This window comes from Blennius ocellaris (assembly GCF_963422515.1).
Source record: "Blennius ocellaris genome assembly, contig: SCAFFOLD_91, whole genome shotgun sequence".
Classification (NCBI taxonomy): Eukaryota; Metazoa; Chordata; class Actinopteri; order Blenniiformes; family Blenniidae; genus Blennius; species Blennius ocellaris.
The window spans coordinates 15686-27500 of NW_027662172.1; the positions used below are offsets into that span (position 1 = coordinate 15686).

An 11815-nucleotide genomic window follows, 5' to 3' on the forward strand; every position below is an offset into this window, starting at 1 on the left:
CTGTTGATTAGTTTGAGCACTGCTGCCACCTAGTGGCTGGAGGCCCTTTTTTTATTGTTCAAGCATGAATAAAGACACTAACACTGAAAGTCGCCCCCGCCTCACGCCCCCCCTGACACCCCACCACGCCCCCTTAGGGGGGCGCGCCCCACCATTTGAGAAGCACTGCATTAGAGGAAGCTGCTGAACTCAGTTACTATGAACCAAACTCCTGTTTACTGGAGGTTACTGTTTCTCTGCTACGCTCAGTGAGTGAGCTGTTTTGCATTAGCATTAGCCTGTATGGACAGCAGCTGTGATTAGCATCTTCCCCCTCTAACACCAGATTATAGAGCATCTTCCTCCTCTGACACCAGATTATAGAGCATCTTCCTCCTCTGACATTAGATTATAGAGCATCTTCCTCCTCTGACATTTGATTATAGAGCATCTTCCTCCTCTAACATCAGATTATAGAGCATCTTCCTCCTCTAACACCAGATCATAGAGCATCTTCCTCCTCTAACACCAGATCATAGAGCATCTTACTCCTCTGACACCAGATTATAGAGCATCTTCCTCCTCTGACATTTGATTATAGAGCATCTTCCTCCTCTAACATCAGATTAGAGAGCATCTTCCTCCTCTGACATTAGATTATAGAGCATCTTCCTCCTCTGACATTAGATTAGAGAGCATCTTCCTCCTCTGACATTAGATTAGAGAGCATCTTCCTCCTCTGACATTAGATTAGAGAGCATCTTCCTCCTCTGACATTAGATTAGAGAGCATCTTCCTCCTCTGACATTAGATTAGAGAGCATCTTCCTCCTCTGACATTAGATTAGAGAGCATCTTCCTCCTCTGACATCAGATTATAGAGCATCTTCCTCCTCTGACATCAGATTATAGGGCATCTTCCTCCTCTGACATTAGATTAGAGAGCATCTTCCTCCTCTGACATTAGATTATAGAGCATCTTCCTCCTCTGACATTAGATTATAGAGCATCTTCCTCCTCTAACATTAGATTATAGAGCATCTTCCTCCTCTAACATTAGATTATAGAGCATCTTCCTCCTCTAACATTAGATTATAGAGCATCTTCCTCCTCTAACATCAGATTATAGAGCATCTTCCTCCCTACATGTCTTTTTCCAGACACGAGCAGTGATTTAAGTTTCACTATGTGGTCGTTATAAGACAAGATGTCCGTCAGCTGCACTCGACCAGATCAACGAGAGCGAAGCTGCAAGTAAAAGACGAGACGTCAGAATCAAGGAGTTTATTTCGGTCTGTAGCTTCAGCAGGTCTTTGGTCCTCGACACCAACATCATCATCAATCACAGATTAGACCAGACGACCTCCACATTGCCACCTGTATCAAAGTACAAACCCATAATGCATTGCTGCTGGAAGGACTTTCTGATTGGACGGCAGCTGTTAGCATCAGATATGCGGTTATTTTCACAGTTTTCATCCGGTAAAAGACACTTAGAAAACCTGAACGAGCAGAATTTGTCTTTCAGCTTCGAGGGTGCCGACAGGAAACGGTATGGAAAACCGTCGACGTTGCATTTCTTCACGGGTTCCTGCTGGGTGATTAGAGGAGAAACTCACTTCCAGACCTGAAGGCTTGTCGGAGCTTTGTCTGCCATCGGCGTGGAGAAATAAAGAAAAGCAGAGCAGACGGAGTTTCGCTGCGCCGCCGGCACTGGGAAGCTCCGCTAGCAAATTGTGCATCAGTGCTGTGCAGCGCTAGCAGTGCTACGCTAATGCTGCCAAACTGCATATCGATCATCTTGTTTACATTCTGTTACAAAAGATACAAGCGGCGACTTCCATTATTCCAAAAATACAACATTTTGCAACCCGGGAGAGATTCGTCCCGGTGAAGCCGTGTGATTGGTCAGTTGAGCTGGGAGGCTTCACGGCATCCGCACGCGACATCGGCTGGTGACATCACGGCTGCGTGGGTGGTGATGTCACTCGCTTCCGCCGGCGTAGATGCGATACATCAGCGTGACGATGAACGCAACCAGGGCCGGGATCACCCAGCTGGACCACCAGCTGTGAGGGAGAGGCAACTAGTTAGTGTCTAGCAACCAACCAACCAGCTGTGAGGGAGAGGCAACTAGTTAGTGTCTAGCAACCAACCAACCAGCTGTGAGGGAGAGGCAACTAGTTAGTGTCTAGCAACCAACCAACCAGCTGTGAGGGAGAGGCAACTAGTTAGTGTCTAGCAACCAACCAACCAGCTGTGAGGGAGAGGCAACTAGTTAGTGTCTAACAACCAACCAACCAGCTGTGAGGGAGAGGCAACTAGTTAGTGTCTAGCAACCAACCAACCAGCTGTGAGGGAGAGGCAACTAGTTAGTGTCTAACAACCAACCAACCAGCTGTGAGGGAGAGGCAACTAGTTAGTGTCTAACAACCAACCAGCTGTGAGGGAGAGGCAACTAGTTAGTGTCTAACAACCAACCAACCAAACAGCTGTGAGAGGCAACTAGTTAGTGTCTAACAACCAACCAACCAAACAGCTGTGAGAGGCAACTAGTTAGCGTTTAACAACCAACCAACCAACCAGCTGTGAGAGAGGAAACTAGTTAGCGTTTAACAACCAACCAACCAACCGCTATAGAAGACAACTAGTTAGTATTTAACTAATCAGCTAAACAACAGCTATGACAGAAGCAACTAGTTACTGTTTAAGTAGCCAACCAGTTCCACAACATAAATAAACGACTTCCTATTGAAAGACTAACTAACTAATCAACAACTATCAAGGTAGGAGATATAATATGTTAACATTCAACTAACTGATTAGATGACCAGCTGAAGCTTATTACCATCTAACTAGCGGACCACCAGCTAAACCAGTTAAACAAGTAGCTGTGAGAAAGACACAACTAGTTAATAATCAAGTTTCCAACAAGTTAGACTGACAGTAAAGGAGACAATTGGTTAATATTGATTTGAGTTTGAACACCAGCTATAAATGGGGATAACTAGTTAATATCTAACCAACCAGTTATATCAATTGCTGCAAGACAGAAACAAATAGTTTATATTAACTAACCAGTCTCACCACCATCTCCAAGATGTTAATATTTACTAAAGTAGCTAATCAGACTAGTTGCTACAAGGACACTGTTTCTTGTTATTTTCCAGTGCAGATAAAAACAAACGTTGGAACAACAGCAGCATCACGTCGTTTACACAATACGCTCAGAAACAAACAGCAGCATCACGTCGTTTACACAACACGCTCAGAAACAAACAGCAGCATCACGTCGTTTACACAACACGCTCAGAAACAAACAGCAGCATCACGTCGTTTACACAACACGCTCAGAAACAAACAGCAGCATCACGTCGTTTACACAACACGCTCAGAAACAAACAGCAGCATCACGTCGTTTACACAATACGCTCAGAAACAAACAGCAGCATCACGTCGTTTACACAACACGCTCAGAAACAAACAGCAGCATCACGTCGTTTACACAACACGCTCAGAAACAAACAGCAGCATCACGTCGTTTACACAATACGCTCAGAAACAAACAGCAGCATCCCGTCGTTTACACAATACGCTCAGAAACAAACAGCAGCATCACGTCATTTACACAACACGCTCAGAAACAAACAGCAGCATCACGTCGTTTACACAATACGCTCAGAAACATGCAGCAGCATCACGTCGTTTACACAATACGCTCAGAAACAAACAGCAGCATCACGTCGTTTACACAATACGCTCAGAAACAAACAGCAGCATCACGTCGTTTACACAATACGCTCAGAAACAAACAGCAGCATCACGTCGTTTACACAATACGCTCAGAAACAAACAGCAGCATCACGTCGTTTACACAATACGCTCAGAAACAAACAGCAGCATCACGTCGTTTACACAATACGCTCAGAAACAAACAGCAGCATCACGTCGTTTACACAATACGCTCAGAAACAAACAGCAGCATCACGTCGTTTACACAACACGCTCAGAAACAAACAGCAGCATCACGTCGTTTACACAATACGCTCAGAAACAAACACTAGGACAGAGAAATATATTGCTGTTCAGATAACTAGCTACTGGTTACCAACAAACGTAAATACAAGACAGACGAGATGTCAATCAAACCAATTTTTACCAGCAGGTTCAAAACAGAAACTAGTGAATATGAAATGAATACAAGACATTAATAACTAGTTACACGTGTGTGTGTGTGTGTGTGTGTGTACCTGGTCTCTTCATTGACAGGAGTCACCAGAGTTTCCTGTGAATAGAAAAAAACAGTGACGTCACTGAAAACAGCATTTCCCATAATGCACTGCAGCGTTGGTCAGAATCTCCAGTGACTCACCACAGGTTTGTTAATCTTGTGTCGGTCGTCCTGCAGACGCACACAAACACAAAGTGTTAGAATAACACACACACACACACTCACACACACACACACACACTCACCGGGTGCACTTCCCCGATCACCATGCTGCTCGCCATCTCTCGGGCGTCGGTGGAATGTCCGACGTCCTCGAAGCTCTCGGTGGCGTTTCCTCCCGCCTGCTCCCTTAGAACCTCCTCTCCCCCGGGGTGCTGCGCACACACACACACACACACACACACACACACACACACACACACACACACACACACACACACACACACACACACACACACACACACACACACACACACACACACACACACACACACACACACACACACACACACACACACACACACACACACATTAACTGTAGTTAATTTCATTCCCGCTGGTTAGTTGCTGGTTAGTTGCTGTTAAACTGGACTCAACAACTTGTGAACCATTTTAACTGAAGAAAACATCTGAAGTGTGACTGGACTTGAATGAAATGGTTACAGGTACAGGACTGGTTCACCAGGTACAGGACCGGTTCACCAGGTACAGGACCGGTTCACCAGGTACAGGACCGGTTCACCAGGTACAGGACCGGCTCACCAGGTACAGGACCGGTGAGGACTGGTTCACCAGGTACAGGACCGGCTCACCAGGTACAGGACTGGTTCACCAGGTACAGGACCGGTTCACCAGGTACAGGACCGGCTCACCAGGTACAGGACCGGTGAGGACTGGTTCACCAGGTACAGGACCGGCTCACCAGGTACAGGACTGGTTCACCAGGTACAGGACCGGTTCACCAGGTACAGGACCGGTGAGGACTGGTTCACCAGGTACAGGACCGGTTCACCAGGTTGATGATATGGTGCCAGATGCATTCTGGGACATGCTGCCAGATGCATTCTGGGATATGCTGCCAGATGCATTCTGGGACATGCTGCCAGATGCATTCTGGGATATGCTGCCGTCCCGAGTCCAGACAAGCTTGATCAAATGATCGGGGCTCAGATCAAATGATCTCCTGATTTGAACTTTGGAGCAGAAGGGACCTGAACGCCCCCTAGTGGTACACCTGGACACAACCCTGACCTCTGCACAGCCTGACAGGGGAGGGGAGGGGGGGGAGTGGAGGAGGGGAGGCGAGCCCTCCGACGGGCGAAGTCCAAACGCTGAGTCATTGTGTGTCTGTTTCCACCACGTAGACCAGGAACAGAACAAATCCTGAGACGCTGCTTCATTTACATGTTTGAAGTCAAGTTCTAAAGTAACCCTAACCCTTTTCACATGGCAGGAACAGTCTCCAATGACCACTTTGAAAATGTGTAAGTGAGCTACAATCACAATAGTTGTTTGTTCTATGAAGTGACGACGTGTTAGCTTAGCGTTACACAACGCGCTCAGCAAACTGCTGTTTACTGGAGGAACAACATGATCACATCAGCAGCAGCGTCGCCAAAGTGGCTCTTTTCTTCTTTTGTCATAGAAATTGTCTGTAGATATTCACAACATAGAAAAAAAACTTTTTTTGGGGTCTTCTGTCTAATTTAAACAATATAAAATATCAAAGTGGCTTCAAAGGTTAATATGAGCAGAAATAACAAATACAACAATACACTAAAAGTGACTACAATTGATTAAAATTAATCGAATATTTGAAATGTTAAGTTGTTTTAAAGAAATTGAGCCAATCAGCAATGCAGGATGTTCATTTTTAAAAACCTTCACAATGTAATTCCCAACAGACTTTAATTCTCCAGTGAGACGACGGAACGTGTCTGAAAGCTGAAAGCCAACCGTCCTCTTCTGTATGAAGTCAAGGACGGAGCTGGGGTTCCACCTGGAGCCGCTCTGGGGTTCCACCTGGAGCCGCTCTGGGGTTCCACTGCTCTGGGGTTCCACCTGGAGCCGCTCTGGGGTTCCACCTGGAGCTGCTCTGGGGTTCCACTGCTCTGGGGTTCCACCTGGAGCTGCTCTGGGGTTCCACCTGGAGCCGCTCTGGGGTTCCACTGCTCTGGGGTTCCACCTGGAGCCGCTCTGGGGATCCACTGCTCTGGGGTTCCACCTGGAGCCGCTCTGGGGTTCCACCTGGAGCTGCTCTGGGGTTCCACTGCTCTGGGGTTCCACCTGGAGCCGCTCTGGGGTTCCACCTGGAGCTGCTCTGGGGTTCCACTGCTCTGGGGTTCCACCTGGAGCTGCTCTGGGCCTCAGTCATTATCAGCTTCACTTCTTTAAGATGAACAAACGTGTTCTGCCTCTTTTAACATGGTTTGTTTCTGAGTTTCTTCTTGTTTTTCCTGTTTGACTTCCCTTGTCCGCCGCCTGCTTTCACTCAGGTCCTCAGACTTGAGCTCACCACTTCCAGAAATTCATCAAAACCTCATAAACCAAAAGACCCGATCGATTTTTAAGTGTTCAAAAGTGTGACGCTTCAGTAGTGTGAAATACATGGTATTTACTGCAGTAGTGTGAAATACATGGTATTTACTGCAGTAGTGTGAAATACATGGTATTTACTCCTTCCTGTGGTAAATTCTACAGGATCTTTCATCAACATGAGCAAAACGTTCAAACGGCCTCAGAAACGTCAAAGAAAATTAGATTTAAAAGGTGGAAGCAGCAAATACTCAAATGAGTATTTCTCTAGGCAAGAGTATTTCAATCTCCTGTGGGAAAGGGTGTGTACTTTATACTTGTAAATGATTACCAGTTAATCAATATCATAGTCGTTGTCTTTCCCCCAGTGGTTGTTTTATTGGTCCATAAACCGTTCTAACTCATAAACCAGATTAGAACTGTGACGGCCTGCAGAAGGGTTAGGGTTGGTTAGGGTTGGTTAGGGTTAGTTAGGGTTGGTTAGGGTTAGGGTTGGTTATGGTTGGTTAGGGTTGGTAGGGTTAGTTAGGGAAGTGCTTCTTCCTGGTGCTCCTTTCTTTTCTTCAACTGAACTCATGTTAGCAAAATGAAGTGTTTTCTTTTTGTTTTCCATGAAACCAGTCCTGATTGGCTGCACGTCTTTAGTGACTGGTTCATTGCTGCTGCCTGTTTTCACTCAGGTCCTCAGACTGAACACTTCCTCAAGAACCTTTCTACAAACTTCATTTGTCCCCAACAGGGTACCGGCAGGAACCTGACTTTCTGGAGAATGTCTTGTTCTTTGCACCAGTTTCAGCGTTAAAGTCCGCCGCCCTCCTCGCCCTTCCTCGTCACTCCTCACCCTTCCTCGCCACTCCTCACCCTCCTCACCCTCCTCGCCCTCCTCGCCCTCCTCGCCCTCCTCGCCCTCCTCGCCCTCCTCGCCCTCCTCACCCTCCTCGCCCTCCTCGCCCTCCTCGCCACTCCTCGTCACTCCTCGTCACTCCTCACCCTTCCTCGCCACTCCTCACCCTCCTCGCCCTCCTCGCCCTCCTCGCCCTCCTCGCCCTCCTCGCCCTCCTCGCCCTCCTCGCCACCCCTCGCCACCACATCCTAAACTTGACCGGTTGTAATATACGTCTGTAGCACTTGAAGAGTGCTGGAATATTATTATTCTGATGATGGTGCAGCAGCAGTGTGCAGGTGATCCGTTGTCAGAGGCCAACAGCTTTTAATGTGAAGTTCAACCTCCTCTGGTGGTTCAGCTGGACTGGACTCTAGGGCTCCCTCTGGGTGTCCCTCTAGGACTCCCTCTGGGACTCCCTCTAGGTGCCCCTCTAGGACTCCCTCGAGGACTCCCTCTTGGATTCGGGACTCCCAGAGGGAGTCCTAGAGTCCCAGAGGGAGTCCTAGAGGGTGTCCCTCTGGGAGTCCCAGAGGGACAACCTCTAGGAGTCCCTCTGGGACTCCCTCTGGGACTCCCTCTGGGACTCTAAGAGTTCCTCTGGTACTCTAGGACTCCCTCTGGGACTCTGGGAGTCGGGACTCCCAGAGTCCCAGAGGGACACCCTCTAGGAGTCCCTCTGGGTGTCCCATTGGAAAACACTGGACGAGCTCCTGTCTTCCCCCACGTCCGCAGTGTGTCCTCACCTCCTCCAGGAACCTGGTGACATCATAGACCAGGTTGTGGATGACGATCCAGGTGGACTTGAAGGTGTTCTGCTCCTCGATCTCCGCCAGCCGGAAGTACTTCTTCTGTCCCTTCTCGCCCATGACGTCCCAGCAGAAGTGCGTCTCGTGCGGTTTCTGTGCTTCCAGATGTTGTGAGCGTCTGCAGCGCTGCGCGGGTTTTATAATCCCAGAGGCGGCGACTCGATAAGAAGCACGGCGACATTTAACCCAAAGACCAGTTTCAGTCTGAGCTGCCAAACAGGTCGGCAGCGCACCTGAGCACACCGGAAGTACGCGCCAAGGCCTTCACAATAATGGTCTCTGGGAGTTAATACAGTGTCCAACAAAACACAGGAACTATTTGACATATTCATACAAACCGCGGAAAGATGATTAAGGCCACTTAAAAAAGTATACTGTAGTTACAAATTGTTTTAATTCTAATTTTATTCTCAGAATACGAACTTTAAAGTCACAATCAGACATCTTACCGTTGTTATTGTTGGTGGTTTTTTTGCCCACCTACAAAATAAACCAGACAAGTCATTATGATTATATTGTGTTTCTTTGTTTAATTTTTTCTGTACTCTCAATGACCACTTGATCTATTTGTTGGTATTTGTCATGTCTTTTCTGGGGCATTTTTCAGTGTTTAGCACTTCTGTAAATGTCACATTGGTGGCTATTTTGTCTTTTTTTGACTTGTTTTCTGTTTCATTAAAGGCAAGTTTCTCTCTTTTTATTTTATTAGTTATGTTGGTTTATAATTTTTTTTGGTAATTCAACACCATTTATGGTATTTTTCCATTCTATTGTGAGTCTATTTATTTGCCAATTTTCAGTATGTTCGTTACAAGGTATGTCCAACCATGTAAGCATATACAATTATTAGAAAAAACAAACCTTGACTTATTCATTTTGTCTAGAGTAATTTCCAGTTTAAATGAGAAAAATAAGCTTTTGACACTAAACATTTGTAATTAAGTCAAAATGTTAATATCCTAAATTGTCTGTAATAGTAGTGTTTTTAGAATCTTAAACCCCACTATTATTTTTAGTATTTATTTTTTTCTTTTCCAGTTTCTCTATTTTTGCTGGATCGGGGTTTAAATTTGAAGGTCTTCCCTGTTGTTTTGGCTGTTTCCGGTTTTTCTTCTTGCAGCTTCACGAGCTCTAAAAGTTCCTCACCCGGCCACTTCAGCCCCGCCCACTACCCGCCGACCAGGCTCCTCCATTGGTGGGTTTCTTTTCCGTCGGCAGCATTGAGACGCTCTTATTGGCTCCTGTTCCTGTCAGTCACGCGCGGGGCCTGTGGGCGGGGCCAAAGTTCAGCTGAGGTCGAACACTTTCAAGGAAGCTCACTTCTCACGCGATCCTGCGACTTTTATTATTATTTCTCTCTCCGAGGGCGCGAGGCCTTGCTGAGGTCCTACTTCCACATAGAATCATCCTGGATCCTACAAGTTGTAAAAAGTCCCTATAAGTTGATGAATTCTGTTAAAAGTGTTGTTTTCACCGCATTTCTCCTGCAGCAGTAGAACTCTGTTGAGGTTGTGTTGCTGTGACATGTGACCTGAAGCTCCTTTCTGATTACTCACAACTTCATTATTTACACCCACGCTTCACAGATCGCAAAAAAAACCCAACAAAACACCAGCCCTCAAAAAATATAATCAAAAAACGTTGTTGTTGTCATTGTAATAATTGTCCAGATAAGTGTATGCCTGTCCATACTTGTATTAACAAACTTAAAGCAATAGGGTTGGACAAAACGTTTCCAATTCATTCCAACAATTATTTATGTAGAATCTTAAATATTCCAACAATTATTTATGTAGAATCTTAAATATTCCAACAATTATTTATGTATATTCTTAAATAATCCAGCCTTTCACATAAAGCCTCTCTCATTAGACCCTCTACATCCAGCCTCCACTAACGTATGTGTATTTCTGCTCCATCGTTCCTCTGCTTGAACTTAATGATTGAAATCTGTGCAACTTTACCAGCGGAGTGAGAGCTCGCACTGTGACGTCATATCTGTGGCTCAGCTAGCGTCAGAGACTAAATCCTAAAATATCTTCTAGTTTTTCTCATTATTGAATTGAAGTTAAGAGGAATTGTCTCACACAGTCTTACGCAAATCAGAAGTCAGCGGATAAAGATGTTTATCTTGAGTCCAGAAACCTTTTAGTTTTAATTGTTGTTGCTGTTAGCATTAGCTGCTACTAGCGTTAGCTCCCTGTGGCTAACAGACCTTCACAAACTCGATTTTCTGTGGATTAAAAGATTTATAAAAGGTAAGTGAGAGCGAAATTAACGATTTCACTGTCGGTATTTAAAATGTTGTGTTGGTTTAAACCATTTTTTAATCTTTAAGGTGACATGTAAATGTGTTTCTCATCAATAATATTAAAAGATGAGGTAGACGTATATACCAAAGTTATATCATCTTAAAACATGAAACATGTTTTTTTATTGTCAATTTTTATGCAAAAATAAGTTCACACCTCTTAAATAAGTATCTTTTAACAGATATTGCAGAGGCTGTATGAGGTGGTTTACATCAATGCAAAACTTTGACATATTATAGTATGAAATAAAAATTAAGCTTTATATCATTTAATAAGTATCCGTGTCGGTACTCGGTATCAGCTAGTAACTTAAGGTAGGTACTGGTACTGGTACTTCTCCTTTAAAAGAAGTGGTCCCAATAGTTTTTGGGCTCCAACATCCAGGCCTGATTCAGACCGGTGAGGTTTCTACTGCAGTTTCATCTTAGATCTTGAGGGAAAATCAAATGTGATGATTCTACTGAAGCTGCTGCATTTTGTTATAATCAAACTTGTTAAGTAAAAAAAAAAAAAAAAAATATATATATATATATATATATATATAAAGTGTTTTGTGTAGTAACCTTTTCTGTGGATGTTTACGTCTGCAGTCTGACCCACCTCAGGTTCTCGTCCTTTTCCATGATGAGCGTCGCCGTTCCTCCGTCGCTGTTTTTCCTGCAGCTTCCAGATCTGACCAGTTTGCTGAGCGTCACTTTGAGTCTGAAGACAGACGAGGAGCCGAGGACGAGACAGATCCAGACCTGCAGGTCCTGCTGACGTCCTCACTGCTTCCTGCTCTGCTGCTGCTGCTGATGATGATGATGATGATGATGATGATGCTGATGTCCTCACAGGGAGCTGGTGCTGTTGTTCCAGGACGTTCTGGCGTCTCCAGCTCTGGACTCCTTCACTGACATCACAGCTCTAATGACTGTAAGAAACAAACCATTATTATTTGTGCTTTTTATATTTTACACATCAGAGTCATTTTCAAAAGGACTTTGAGCTCTTGGCAAGAAAGAGATTTAAAAAATGTACAAGTAAAATAGGGAGAAATAGCTAAAACCACAAGAAATCGAGGGAAA

At 45.1% G+C, this 11815-nt stretch overlaps 1 protein-coding gene across 1 annotated transcript; it reads right to left on the minus strand.

Moving 5' to 3' along the window:
• Positions 1-1253: 1253 nt before the first annotated feature.
• On the minus strand, positions 1254-8610 carry cyb5a (cytochrome b5 type A (microsomal)). Its single transcript, XM_080521621.1, has 5 exons — positions 8374-8610; positions 4455-4583; positions 4351-4380; positions 4229-4263; positions 1254-2047 (listed from the first exon to the last, which is right to left on the minus strand). Exons 1-5 carry the CDS (start codon positions 8494-8496, stop codon positions 1963-1965), a joined length of 402 nt encoding a protein of 133 aa, XP_080377747.1. The 5' UTR covers positions 8497-8610; the 3' UTR covers positions 1254-1962.
• Positions 8611-11815: the final 3205 nt, after the last annotated feature.

What these genes read in the sequence shown, in the direction of transcription:
- cyb5a (XM_080521621.1), bottom strand. Translation starts at nt 8,496, where the DNA reads ATGGGCGAGAAGGGACAGAAGAAGTACTTCCGGCTGGCGGAGATCGAG. An exon ending in TCACCAGGTTCCTGGAGGAG is followed by an intron (nt 4,584 to 8,373) that starts GTGAGGACACAC and finishes GTGTGTGCGCAG; the next exon opens with CACCCCGGGGGAGAGGAGGT. An exon ending in ACAAGATTAACAAACCTGTG is followed by an intron (nt 4,264 to 4,350) that starts GTGAGTCACTGG and finishes TTCTATTCACAG; the next exon opens with GAAACTCTGGTGACTCCTGT.